Genomic DNA, 13,763 nt, shown 5'->3' on the forward strand with positions numbered 1-13,763 from the left:
AAATAAACCTCCAGCTCCTTGAACGCGCAGCTCCTCCGTAGTATTTATATGTTGATACATATGCTGGTGGCAGTTTTTCGTTTTGCCATTAGATGGCAATGTTTTGTTTTTTCAAGCACACACACACACACACACACACACACACGAGTTCTTAAATTGTTGTTCCATGTCCGGAACCTTTGTATGTTGCTTTTTCATGCGGTGGGTCAGTAATACTGGATGCACCCGTTCGCTGGTTGTTGTAGCAACCAGAGCATCCGCCTTTCGTGTAATAATCACAGCAAGGGGAAATCGGATGAATTAGTTCGTATTTTATATGGAATACGAGTTAAATCAGTGACATGGGCGGATGTGTTTATGCTGCAGTTATCTTATTTGTACTTTTTGCTATCTTACAGTAGCTACTAGGCGCATTTGAATTGCCGAAAAGCTGCATTTCCCGTCCAGCACTAATACCGTAGTTTTTCTGAATTGTTGTCTAGCTACACTTTCTTCAAGCATGTCGGCGGTCAGTAGCCTTGTCCCCGCACGATTTCTTACCATCATAGCTCACCTCGTCATCGTGATCACAATCTTTTGGTCGAGGGTAAGTAAGCAAGCATGGCAAACAATTTTTTGTATTCTGTGATAACTTGTTGTAAATATCCATGAACACAATAAAGGGTGACGATAATCTGCAGATACTGGCACTGAAGCTCGACAGGAAAATTAAAAAACAACAAACAAAAAAAACTAAAATAAATTTTAAAATGTCAACATGTGAGAGACCTCAGAGTTTAAGACTTAAAAAGAAGAAGACATAATTAATTTCTCCCAATGCGCTAAAGAAAAAAAAAATTGCCAAGGTAGAAAGTAATTCAAATTCAGATTCAAATCTGGACTTACAAGATGTACGAAACAAAAAGAAAAATAAATGAATATGAATAATCTTTGTCAGGTGATGAAGTCAGGAAAAATAAATAAATAAGATAGAAATAAATAAATAAAAAACAAGAACTGGAGCAGCTGCATGGCATCAGGAAGCCAAAGATTTTGATGTCCACCAGAAACAATATGATAGAGTCCAAAAGAGAAACTGTGGTACTTCATGAGAAACTTAAGGACTAGCATGAGGGTGATGCAGGACATGTATGAGGACAGTGAGACATGTGTGTGGTAGGTGTGACAGGTTGAAGGTGAGGGTGTGATTACATTAGAGGTCTGCTCTGAGCCCCTTCTTGTATCCAGTGGTGATAAACAGGCTGGCCGATGAGATCAGGTCTTCGTGGATTATGATGTATGCAGACAACATTGTAATATGTAGTTAGAGTAAGGATCAGGTGGAGAAGTGGAGCTATGATCCAGGGAGAAGAGGAACACACGTGTGTGAATGAGAGGTGGGCAGATGTAACAGTGATGATGCAAGGGTGTAGCAGTGGAGGTGAATGAATTTAAATACCTGGGTTTAGAGATGAGTAGATGAGAGACGACTCAGGATTAGAGGTTTGGAGATAAAGTCAGAGAAGCGAGGCTGACGGGGTTTGGACATGTGCAGAGGAGAAATAGTGGATAAATTGGACAAAGGATGTTGAAAATGGAGCGAGTCAGGAGGAAGTTGTCCATCACAACAGAAGCATTGGAGTTGACACTGCTTCTTTTTCCTCATGTCTTAAGAAGTAATTACACCAATTTGTAACTTTTACTTTACAGGAAAATAATGTGAAAGCTTGTTTGCCTTTGGATTTCACACAGGAGCAGTATGACACTGAGGACAGACAGTAAGTAAATATTTTAAACACATTTGACACATTTGTGTACACATCTTCCAATCTATTATATGTATTCTCTTTTTCAGGTTGGTGGTGGCATTATCAGTGACTCTCGGTCTGTTTGCTATAGAGCTGGCTGGTTTCTTTTCAGGAGTGTCCATGTTCAACTGCAGCCAAAGCCTCCTTTGTATCCTTTACACTCACATTTTACACTCTTATTTATCGTCTGTGTTTTGATTCCAAATGGTTACATTTATTACTTATTATGCATATATATTCCACATCCTCTGTAAGGACTATTTGTGACTGGCTGTCCAAAAACATGCAAATACACCAAATAAATATAAAGCTTGCAGTTGTAACTGAGATGATATGTAACGCCAAGGCAAACAGATAGATGTATGGTAGTAACTGAGTAACAACTGCAATGATGTTAGTGTAAAAAAAGCAATAATTTCAAAAGTGCTTGTGATCAGTTACACTTCCATGACTGTCTTTTGCCTGGTATAGCAACAGGAGTCCATGCCAGTGCCTCAGTGGCTCTGCTTTTCTTTCTATTTGAGCAGTGGGAGTGTCACATCTACTGGTGGATCCTCGCTATCTGCAGGTTGGTGTATAAGCTTGCTCAATGTTGTTGTATTTTTCCAAAGTTCTTTTCCCTGACTCACGTTTCAACCAGCACTGGCTGCCCACTGCAGCGGATCAGTGTCTTTGTCTTTTTTTGTGTTTGAAAAGTGGGAATGCTGGACTTACTGGGTTATTTTTGCCACCTGCAGGTTGGTTTGTATGCATGTTGATGTGAATATTAGTATTTATGTCTAGTTCAAAGTGGTATAGCCTCGTTTGAGCATTGTAAGCAGAATTATAACCTACATTGGTGTCTCTCTGGCTCTTCCTTTAGTGTTCTACCGGCTTTAGTGGAGATTCTTCTGTTCATAGCCGTTTTTGGACTGAAGAAGAAGCCTTTATGAAGGAAAGTCCGGATGTAAGATGGTACAAACCGAGATTGGATGTAGACATCTGTCAGTTTGTTAACAGATATACTGTAGCTACAGAAAAAGAGTGGATACCAGACATATATCAGTACAAAACACCAACAGTAAGGGATACATAAAACACACTTTTCAAAATGTTTTTTAATCTATTTTTATATATTTTGAATAAAGTTGATGCAGCATACGTTTTTACCTTATGTCAATTTTTTGTATTTTGGAACTGGAGTGTTTTGTTTATATAGTGTGTTTGTAGTGTCAGTTACTCTGTAAAAGTAAATAAAGCTTGTAATTATTTTGTTGCTTTGGTTGTGTGTGTGTTAAAATTATTTCTTTCAGCTTGTTCTAGTGCATCTACTGCAAAGTGTTTCTTGGTAAATACATTTAAGTTGTAATTTCTGTTGAAATAAATTGAAATTGAGTTAAATTATTTAATGCTAGCATAATTACACACTTGTTCTGAACTGTACCATGAAGTTCTACTTTTAGAAGTCCAGAAAACATATAAACATAATGTATATAACGTACATATGTATGTGTGTGTGTGTGTGTATTTAGACGATAGAAATGTAATTGTAATGCAAACACATAATTGTATTTTATAAATGTTTCGATTTGAGCTTTAGTGGAATCAAACAACCATTATTTGGATTTTTATTCTTTTATTGATTTTATTTTCACCCGGAGAGCTCATGTGGCTCCTCCCACCGGTCCCACCTGACTTTAGAGCCGGGTAATCTGTTTTTTAGTTCCTAGAGCCGGGGCAGCTAGCTGGCTCGTCGAAGTTAAATTTAATTTACTGGTGCTTCGTCACGGGGACTATAATTAAGTATTACAGTATGGGTATGTATTGCATAATTATCAATAGACACATCGTCAGCACAGACATAGATGTGCATATATCCTCAGTCTCAGTGTGCAATATGTCTTATAGTCCTGTGTAGCTAATGTTAAATGTAAGCCACGCTAACACAGATTTCTTTCTTACAGTCTAGCAATCCCAGCGTTACTGTAAAGTACCAGAAATGTTTTTATGTGCTGAGCATTTAGGAAATTATATTAGAGGGGTGTTTTGGTGCAGATGTGAGTGGATTTGCACAGAGCTAACAGCTATACGTGGGAAACGTTATGCGTGAACACTGACGTGGCGTTAAGTTCCAAGGCGTATGACTGCCCAATTCAAACGAGATATGACATTTAAAACCATTGTTTACTTTCGGTTGCATTACAGTTCTATACTAGATAACTCTTTAGCCTCAGATAGCCTCAGGTTTTGTCCAGATGACAGTTTCTCTGTTGTTTGTAGCGGTGAACACTGGAACCTCCCTGGTGCTATCCAGTCTGCTCTCCGTGCTGGTATTCGCGGGGATGCAGATGTTCAGCAAGCAGCTGGCATCCACCGAGTGGCTCACCATCCTGGGAGGTTTTCTGGGCTCAGTCCTCTTCATCTGCTCCCTGACTGTATCCTTTAAGTGACACGTAGAGTTGAATTGCTTTGCCAATGTTGTTAATCAGTAAACTGCACAGTTCTTTTGGAAATCGGTATTTATTGAACAACTTTCAGACTTTTATTATATATTCTCCATAAAAATGTATAGATGTCACTGAGGAGAGTCGCACCTTAACTTTGGCTTCAGGCATTTAATAATCTGGAAAATTTGGTTTTTGGAAAGGGATTCCAGGCCAAGATATTCCCTGAGAGTAAGTGATGATGGCCCATGCAGTGGCCTTTTTCTTGTTCACATGGTGTTTAATATTTCTGCTGAGTCAACTGTTAGCTCAGCTTTACCTGAAACATCAGAATTGTTTATACCAAACTCTAGCCTAGAAATAATAGGTGGAAATCTTGGTTGAGGTAAAGGTCAGAGGTTAGAGAAGCCAGGTAACCCAGATCCCTGGTTTAAGTCCCTGTTCAGGTGAAGCGATCTTCTCTAAGATGTTTGATTTTGTACACAAACCCTGCAAAAAATAATCAAGAAGCAAAAGCATGACTAAATTAACAATAATAAAGCTAAATTGTTCCTCTCAATATATAGCCGCTGTATGCTGGTTTCTGCAGGCTGAAGAGCAGCGGTCACTACAGGAATCAACATCTGCAAAGTAATTTAGTGTAACACAGTTAACATGCACTTACAGTGGTTTGCTTCTGATTGCCACAGCAAAACCTGTTCAGGGTTTTTGTGCCTGTTAAAATGCTAATTATAAATACTGCTCCAATCAATGTCAGTAACACAGTTATTATAGTAAAAATAAGCTGAAAAATTCACAGAAAATGCAACGTCTTCACTAAATGTCTCACTGTCGAGTTCATGTGCAAATATAAGAATCTCCTCAGAAGAAAATGTAAAGTGCTTATTTGATAAGGAGCATTTTTTTTAATGTTGTTAGGTAGTCCTAAAATAAATTAAAACATAAAAAAAAATTCATTTTAATTATATTAAACATCTTGCTGATGTTAAATCTACCACGTCAGGTAAACCAGAACAACAAAACATTTGAGCTAATGGAGAGAATAAAAGTTAGATAAATGTTGACTCAGACAACAAATTTAGGGTGGTGCTGATGATGATGATGATTAGTAGTAGTAGCATTTATAAGCGGCAGCTGGTTTCTGTGTGTGCTTTAGTTAGCCAAGGTAAATAAAACACAGCACTGCTACTAGACTTGAGGTAAGTAAAGCTCCTGCACTACCTCTGTGCAGGAGGGCTCTATGCTACACACACACACACACACACACACACACACACACACACACACACACACACATACACACACACACACATACACACACACACACACACACACACAAATCTTTTGACTGGATGGGCAAGATGCTACTTTCAATGAGCTGAGTCTACCCTCTGGTCCAGATTTGCATATCCTCATGACAGCCAATGCAAATTTAAAATAACATTCTAACATTATTACCTCTATGCACATCTGTAGGCTCATATTAATGCTCATCACTTATATGATTTACTGTGTCATCTTGCAGTTCTGTTGTGTCTGTGCCTTTCACTGTTTGCCTCTGGCCTGGTACACCGTGTCTGTGTCACTACTTGGTAAGTGACACCTCTGCAGAACACGCTTACCCAAAGCATCTAGAAAGCACTTCTAAATGTATTTGATTATTAAAATACTTCTCTGTCTTTTTTCCTGTTCAGCCTCATCTTTTCCCTCTTTGCCCTGTACTACATCAACAAAGTGTCTGCCGCCCTCTACCAAGCAGCTGTTCCTGTAGTAACACCAGCCAAAGCTGGCAGCAAGAGCAAAAGGAAGAACTAAAGAACCCACTGGATCACACTTGTATCACACTTCGACCAGTCATTATTCCCCAGGTGCTGGTGGTCATTGCTACACAGCTGAATGCACAGTTTTGTCACAATGATCCTTTGTTATTAGGCTTTTTTAGGTATATAAAATTTGGTTTGGGGTTATTATTTTAAGTCATCATTTCATTGAGTACAAGCCTGTAGTAGTTAATCTGGTCCTTTGTTTGTGTATTTTTTATTTTTATTTTACAGTTCTCTTAAATTTGAATCACAAAGAAATGGTAGATATAAGGCCAAACGGTGTTTTACGTTCCATCCCTTTCTAATCAGCGCTCTTTTTAAAAAGGTTGCAAAGAGATTCTTTCCTCCATCGCAGCACCTGTGTATTCAGTTTTCTTCTGTTTTGTTTTTTCAAATCCATTTTTGTAATTAAACTTTCTGAAAGACTTTCAATGTGTTGTGCTTCCTTCTACCTTTGCTCAGTTTGTAATTTGCAGTCTAGCTGGGTGGGGATGTAATAAAATCATGCAGTGGCATGTGTGTAAATATTTCTAGTGCAGCCATTCCCATAGTCAAGAGTGCTGCAGCCCACTTATTTTTCTGTTATATACTGAAATATGCATTTAAAGAGGACAGCAGTGGTGTAAAGGTTAACAAAAGTACTGGTGGCTCTAGTGGTAACACAAGAGTTTATTAGTTTTCACTTTTCTCTCAGCTAAATTTGTGTCTGTCTTTCAATTAGTTGCCAGATTGGGTTGGATGCTTTTTTTTTTTGAGTTTTCAACTTTTAGGAAATATTTAGTTTTTATTAGCATCAGTAGGAAAGTCAATGTTTTTTTTATGTTAATATCGATGAGATATATGCTAGGAGAGTAATTTTACAAGTTCAGCACAGAGAATTTAAGGACAACACTTCTTGAAGGTATTTGATGCGGACACGGAGAGAGCCTTGACTGAATAAATCATGCATCAGTTTGTCTTCATGCTTCTTCGACCAATATAGTAGTAACAGTTTTCTTTCAGCTTTGCAAGTAAACAATATTGTTTTAGATTTCATTTTTCTGTAGATCATTTAAAAATTTTCATTCAGTTTTAAGTTTTACCTCAGTTTTCAGTTAACCATAACAGTCTTCAGGCCTTTCACTCCTCATCTCCTTGGAGAACGGGAGAGAGTGAAATCACAGAGGAGCTGTTGAGCAAGTTTTAAAGGAACTGCCAAGTGACAGTAAAGGGTCAGTTTGAACAGGGTGCTCCTGCAGTGCTGCTGAAAGCGGTATCTGGGAATAAACTCGCAGTGGAGATTGTCCATTGTCCACAGCCTCACACTCCCTTCCCCCAGCTCACCTTGTTTCAGGAGAGCATCCTGCTGCTGTCATGTATCCAGGTGTGCCGACTGTTACAGGTAAAGAAGACTGCCCAGTGCAGACTTGCTCAGTCTTAGCAGGTCCCATCATGCATGCGTTATTCTGCTTTGTGCCATCTTTTGTTTTACTTGGATGATGAAACACAAACAGTGTAGATTTTTGTGAGGTAGCATCGTCATGTCAATGCCTTCTATGTCTTGCAGTAACTGTGGGAAAAAGGGACAGTGTTCCTTTATTTGCTCTCCCTGCCTCTCTGTATCCCTCCCCCCTCCCATCACTTGGGCGTTGCCTAGATGACTATAAAGTGTTGAATAAACTTTCAGTCAGCCCACGTCTAACTCCACTGAAGCTCTGCCACAGTTTCTGCATCCTCGTGATCCGGTAAGGCTATTAAAACTTATTTAAAAAAGTTAGAAAGTTGGGTTTTTGTTTTTTTTTCTTTTTCCATTGAATGTTACGTTGGGTGGGCTGAGGTGCTGTTGGTGCATTACGTAGGGTTTTCCTCCTTTGCTATGCCAGGACTGGGTGTCTCCAAAAACGTTAGGCCTATTTCTCTCTAGTCTATCTTTACTGTGTGTCTGTGGTCCTAGTTTTTTCTTTTTCTGAAACTGAACCACTAAGTGTTAAAGTTTATAAAGAGGGGGGGTAGAACCCATATACGGATTTTGGGTTTGGGGCCAGAAGGTGATTTGAGCCAGAAGAATTTGCTTTGAGTGCCAGTAAAAGCCAACACCCACATCCTCTTCAAACAATGTGCTGTAACCTAATGCTTGGCTGCATGTTTCACTCATTTTTCTTCAATGTGAACGTAACAAGCCAACAGTAAAAGTTAAAAAAAATATTTTGAAAACTGAATATTTGTCTCATATTTTCAGAAGAAAGGCAACTGCCTTATATATATAATGTTGCAATAAGAAAAAAACTTATATAAAAAAAAAAAAAAAAACTTATATAAAAAAAAAGAAAAAAAAAAAAAAGAAAAAAACTTATATTTATGCCCATTCCTGCCTTTTCTCCTTTCAGCACTCATTTCTGCAACCATGACTGACTTGGAGAAATCCATGGAGTCCATGATAACCGTGTTCAACAAGTATGCCCATGATGGCAAACACGGAAAGGCCTTAACCAAGAAAGAACTAAGAAAACTAATTGAGACTGAGCTTCCCAACTTCCTGAAAGTAAGGATCTCTCTTGCTGTCATACCTGATCTCTATCCTCAGTGTGAATCATTGTCCATATTTAAGTTAAAAATGTTATTGCTCATGCGCTTTGCACCCTGAACTCGTCTCTTGTTACATCTGTTTCAGACCCAGAAGAATCCCAACTCCGTGGACCATATCATGAAGGATCTGGACCAGAACAAAGATGATGTCTTGGACTTTGAAGAATTTATGCCTTTCATCGCCGGCCTCACAATGGCCTGTGAAAAATATTGCTCCATGAGTGCTAAAAAGAAGTGAAGGAACTGATGTGCAAATACACTGTAAGAGAAAATAATGCTTGTCTTTTTTTTTCTTTCTTTTTTGTAACAGATAAAGTTGATTGTGTTGCACAACTGTGTGCCGGATTTACAAGTAAAAACTGCTTTTGACAAAATTTCCCCGACTGTGTGTCTGGCTACTTCGTTGTAAATTTTATTCAAATACATTGGGTATGCTAGAGTTTTAGCTACTATCTGATAGCTGACTTCTGCAACACATGTAAAACTAGAAGATGGATTTGAAAGTAGTGAGAGTATTCATGAATTAATATCTAATGTGCATCATTTCACTTCTCATCGAAAGTTCAACTGAGGCAGCAGTTTCTACACAGCGTGAGGGGGTAACTGCTTCGATACAGGAACGTGTCAGGATCAGATGTTTGCGCTAAAAAGCCTGAAGTGTGGTGCAGCACACATGCCTGTGAGGCGTGAGCTCATGATTTATTTAGGGTGGGTCAAATAAGTAACATTTTTGGAGATGGTGGAGTTTCTCTCACAGAACTCCTCCAGATGAGATACAAACTGCACTTTTTGAACTTGGTGCAGATCCATCTGGTAAACATTAAGTACTTGGCTCATTACAAGTTTGGAATTCCACCTTTAAACTGACTGAACTCCAGTTCAGTAAAAATACAAATATATTGTGCACACAGGCATCCACACTAAGTGAACGTTAACATGCTCATTACACTGTGAAGGATCTCTCTTTACTGCAAACATATCAGACCACCCTTGGCCTTTGAAGTGTTTTCAGTCTGCCAACTACACACACATCAATATGTTCTGTGTGCTTCACAGTGTATACAGTAATCCCCTTTTGAGAGTTCATTTTAAAATTATTTTATTTGTTTTGAAGTCCTTAAACAGTCTCGCCCTGCCCTATCTCTCTGGGCTGCTGCACTCGGGCTCCCCTTCTCGCTTGTTCACCTGAGCTTACCAGCTACTCCTGGATGTGCCGAGGACACAGCAAAGGCTCTGTACATCACTAAATCAACTCTTAAGATCCACCTTTTCTGCTCAGCTTGTGACCCAGGTTGACTTTATTATTCTTATTTTATTGTTTTTACTCAGATTTGCCTTGCTGTTATGCATATTTATTCATGCTTTTAATTTGCTTGTATTTTATTTAATATATATTTAATACTCAAGTTGACTTGATACTGACTGTATGACATGGCCAGCCAACTTTGCTGAAGCCAGCATGTGCATGCAGCACAGAGGTGCAGATTCCCCAAGGACACACAGAGTTCAATTTTTAAGGCACAGGGTTACAGAGTTAAGGTGCACAACAGTTGTTTTTTCCCCACACAGATCACATGTAGCATAAGTGAACTTTAAATCATCTTGAGGAGATTGAGGTAAATAAAGTTAACTAAGAAATGTTAACTCCAGTGTATAACTCAGATTTATGCTCATTCTTTTTTCAGAAATCATTTGCACATCTTCTTTTTTGTTTGTTTGTTTGTTTGTTTTTTGCAAGGGGTTCTTCTTCTATTCTTGAACTTTAAAAAAAGACAGATCATGATTTTATATTAAATGAAGCCACCAAGGAAGATAAAAAGAAGTCCAACTCTGGATTGTAAGGTGGCGAAAGATTTACCCTCAGGCCCCCTCCTCAATTCATAGATGGTCTTTCCCTTTTCACGTATCATTATGCAAACATACTGTTTATAAGATTGGGGAAACCTGCAGTCAAGTTTCGCGACTCTTATAACAGTCAGCCTTAGACTGAAGAAGTCACTTGGATGATTGACAAAATGTTTCTCCCTCTGAAAACGCTGCGTCCATATGAACAGAATCAAACTTTGGGGATTTACTTACCTGGATGATTGAGCATGCATCAAGAAGAGGATGGATGGATGAAAAGTTTGGAAATCTGTGAGTAAAAGTGAATTTTAAAAAAAAACACACACACTAAAATGGTCATGTGATTTGTTGTAATGCTATGATACAAGATGTAACTCTTTCTATATCAAGACATTTTTTGTTGCCACACAGTGTCGAGTCCATGCTTTACTGAACTGAAATGAGTCAGGTGACTGCTGCATCCTGTTTGATTTATTGCTTTTGAAATCTGACACATTTTGGGATAAATAAAAAATGAAACGCACTGGAATTGACTGGTGGAAAGTTTTGATTTGACATATTTTGATTTGACCAGAAGATGGTGCTACAGTGTTTGGAATGAAGACAGGCAGCGATGCAGGCGACAGAGGATGTGCGTGTAACTTTTAGGCCGTGCATGGCTCCATTTAAACAGCAATGTTTAAACCAACCATAATGAATAAATACATTTACATTTAAGAAGTCCTGAAACACTGTGTAGTCTAAACTTCAGGACTGCAGGACAATGAAGAAAGAAGCAAGCCCCGAGGAAAACAGTTTTAAGCAACATCAATTTAATATACAAATTTTGGATTTTATATTTGATTTAATAAGTGTGCTTGGCCGATATATAAAAAAGGTTAATAGCAGTGTTTCATGCATTTCATTGATGCATGCACTAAATAATAAATACAGTCACAGCACTGCTGCGTCAGTGTTTTGCTATTGCTTGCTCATCATGTTGGTAAAACAAAATTGGAACAATTTCAAATTCAGTTCTATCCCTACCTGCCGTAACATTCCTGAAAGCCAATTAGAGAGAGCTGGTTCACTCAGTTATTCTTCTCTTGGTTTTTCTATCCCTCTTTCCATCCTCAATTAAGAAGAAGCCCTGTTTTCAGTTCTGAGTTGGTGTATTAGGGCAGATGTAGTTGCATTTGGAGGATAGTGGATGTTTGGAAGTACATGGAGTTGAAAAGGAGCACCCACGAGAACAGAAAAGGCATGAAAAAGATGAGATAAAACTATTCTTTTGCTCAGATCTGATCACTTTGCCCCATTGAACACTTAATAACCTCTTTACCTTTGGCTGTAGATGCTGTAAGTGGGAAGAATGACTATATGAAAAAAAGTCTAAACTTTAAAACTCAGGAAGTTACTAGAAGCAAAGATGGATCAGAGTTATACCTGGATTGAGCCAAGGAGGTCTGGTACTGCTGGTCTTTGTCAATACAACTGGATTTAACTGACTAGATTAAACTGATGACTGAAAAAATTTCCTTTGAACTGATAGCTATGCACACACTTTATCAGGTCCGTGTCCATGTTTTTTCATTAAATGGAAAATAGACTGTTTCTTATTTAGCACTTTATGCAACATGCCTCATGAGAGCAACCTGGAGTTAATATCTTGCCCAAGGGTATTTGGCATGCAGTCTGGAGCAGCCAGGAATTGAACCACCAACCTTCAAATTGGTGTGAGCAGTGGATCACCTGCTCTACCTCTACCTGAGCTACATAAAAGATGAAAAAAATATCTGAGAAGAAAGATGACTATGATCAGTTGCAGTGGGGGATGCACAGCATACATCATTAAGAGTTATTTTTTTCACATATAAACTAAATGAAGTGTTTTCTTGGGTTTTACCTTTACGGTAATCTAAAAGTAAAGTAGAAAAAAATGACATAAGGCAATAATACACAATTGCTCCTCTTGCTATTGTATATTGAGGTAAAGCGAAAGACCTGTAACAGTTATATAAGAATTACAGTTGAAAAAGAGATAAACATGATTCACACAATGCAGCTGCTTAAGGTTTAAACTATCTATTGCAGAAAAAATGTGATGATTAGAAGGTTTAGTGACGAGCTGTGACACTTTGATGTGCATGTACATTATTTGCTAGTGTTGACACATAACACCATTACTGGATTCACTCAGGGGCGTTTGTGCAAACCAGAATGCAGAGGAACCTATCCCTCACACGCATTATTTTGAGGAAAACTCTAACACACTTTTTTTGTGTCAAGCTCCAATTAATTCCAATGTTGTTGCAAGTTCTAGCAAACGTGGCTTGTTGCTTTTCTGGACAGTACACACTCTACTAACAGAAAGCATTTTCACTCCAACCATCAGCTCGTAATGTTACTCACTAACTTAAATAAGTTATCTACATAAATATATAGACTGTTTGCTGTGGCCATTAAAACAGTGGTCATACGGATCCTGTTTGGTTAACGATCCTTAAAATATTTCTTACTGGCTGTCAGATGCCTTTTATTCAAGACTGGTGTTGCTCTTACAGATGATTAATTGATGGAGTGCTGATGAGATGGCCATGCATCTCGTCTTTGTAGAGGACTTCTGGAGCTCTGCTAGAGAAATCTTTGTGTTCCTGGTCACCCCAGTGGCAAAGGCTTCCCTCAATCACTAATTCCTTTTGAACAGCAAACTACAGTGCTGTGCAAAACTCTTGATTTTTCAATCATTTTCAGTCCAATACTTGTACCTGAGCGTTTTCACACCATTGTTTCCTGTTTGTATGTTTGTTAAGTCACTTAACATTGATCGTTGAATCGTTCAAGCATAAAAAAACTAACCAGTGTTGTGTCTACACATAACAGAACACAAGAACAAAATCTAAATTATTGTAATCAAGGACAAAAGAAGACATGACAGGCCTAAAAAAAACAGAGTTCATGAATGTATGAGAAGGTCATGTTCTTAAGAAACGGGAAATAAATCTTGCAAAGAACTGACACAGGAGCCAAGAAAAATACACCTGGACCATGAGTTGAGACATCTATTGTTCACTGAAGCCTCATCAGAAATGGTCTAAGTAGAAGGGCAGGTGTCAAGGAGTCATTATTAAAAAAGGGAAACAGGAAAAAAAGACTGAGGTGTGCCAAATTACACAGGCACTGGACTGAAAATCAGCAGCAACAAGTCTTATAGAGTGGTTAATTGAAATTGAAGTTTTTGGTTCAAATTGCCGTCTCATATGTATGGAGGAGGTCAGGAGAGAGGTGCAACAATGAGTGTTTACAGCCATATACAAAACACGGTAGAGGCTATGGAACAC

At 38.4% G+C, this 13,763-nt stretch overlaps 3 protein-coding genes across 4 annotated transcripts; all 3 read left to right on the forward strand.

Annotated features, from left to right (window-relative positions):
- Positions 1-136: 136 nt before the first annotated feature.
- On the forward strand, positions 137-3,040 carry tmem107l (transmembrane protein 107 like). 2 transcript variants are annotated; one of them, XM_084943527.1, is made up of 5 exons: positions 137-586; positions 1,690-1,757; positions 1,835-1,935; positions 2,259-2,355; positions 2,650-3,040. In XM_084943527.1, the coding sequence occupies exons 1-5, from the start codon at positions 500-502 to the stop codon at positions 2,717-2,719; spliced, it is 423 nt and encodes a 140-aa protein (XP_084799653.1). In that variant the 5' UTR covers positions 137-499; the 3' UTR covers positions 2,720-3,040. The 2 variants fall into 2 exon arrangements, with proteins under 2 accessions (XP_084799653.1, XP_084799651.1); XM_084943525.1 differs by lacking the exon at positions 2,259-2,355 and adding an exon at positions 2,428-2,524.
- A 422-nt stretch (positions 3,041-3,462) lies between these two features.
- krtcap2 (keratinocyte associated protein 2) lies at positions 3,463-6,141 on the forward strand. The gene is made up of 5 exons (XM_084943528.1): positions 3,463-3,583; positions 4,047-4,201; positions 4,378-4,441; positions 5,736-5,802; positions 5,905-6,141. Exons 1-5 carry the CDS (start codon positions 3,580-3,582, stop codon positions 6,023-6,025), a joined length of 411 nt encoding a protein of 136 aa, XP_084799654.1. The 5' UTR covers positions 3,463-3,579; the 3' UTR covers positions 6,026-6,141.
- A 1,504-nt stretch (positions 6,142-7,645) lies between these two features.
- s100a10b (S100 calcium binding protein A10b) lies at positions 7,646-8,976 on the forward strand. The gene is made up of 3 exons (XM_084943529.1): positions 7,646-7,757; positions 8,400-8,554; positions 8,684-8,976. The coding sequence occupies exons 2-3, from the start codon at positions 8,417-8,419 to the stop codon at positions 8,834-8,836; spliced, it is 291 nt and encodes a 96-aa protein (XP_084799655.1). The 5' UTR covers positions 7,646-7,757; positions 8,400-8,416; the 3' UTR covers positions 8,837-8,976.
- Positions 8,977-13,763: the final 4,787 nt, after the last annotated feature.

The sequence above is a fragment of the Perissodus microlepis genome, chromosome 11, assembly GCF_051167445.1.
Source record: "Perissodus microlepis isolate ML-2025 ecotype Zambia chromosome 11, ASM5116744v1, whole genome shotgun sequence".
In the NCBI taxonomy this organism is placed as follows: domain Eukaryota; kingdom Metazoa; phylum Chordata; class Actinopteri; order Cichliformes; family Cichlidae; genus Perissodus; species Perissodus microlepis.

Excerpts from the sequence above, each read along its gene's own strand:
- tmem107l (XM_084943527.1), top strand. The coding sequence starts at position 500 with ATGTCGGCGGTCAGTAGCCTTGTCCCCGCACGATTTCTTACCATCATA. Across the intron at positions 1,936-2,258 it reads CTGCAGCCAAAGCCTCCTTT|CAACAGGAGTCCATGCCAGT; the intron begins GTATCCTTTACA and ends TGCCTGGTATAG. Across the intron at positions 2,356-2,649 it reads TGGATCCTCGCTATCTGCAG|TGTTCTACCGGCTTTAGTGG; the intron begins GTTGGTGTATAA and ends CTCTTCCTTTAG.
- krtcap2 (XM_084943528.1), top strand. Across the intron at positions 4,442-5,735 it reads GGCCAAGATATTCCCTGAGA|TTCTGTTGTGTCTGTGCCTT; the intron begins GTAAGTGATGAT and ends GTCATCTTGCAG. Across the intron at positions 5,803-5,904 it reads CGTGTCTGTGTCACTACTTG|CCTCATCTTTTCCCTCTTTG; the intron begins GTAAGTGACACC and ends TTTCCTGTTCAG.
- s100a10b (XM_084943529.1), top strand. The coding sequence starts at position 8,417 with ATGACTGACTTGGAGAAATCCATGGAGTCCATGATAACCGTGTTCAAC. Across the intron at positions 8,555-8,683 it reads AGCTTCCCAACTTCCTGAAA|ACCCAGAAGAATCCCAACTC; the intron begins GTAAGGATCTCT and ends CATCTGTTTCAG.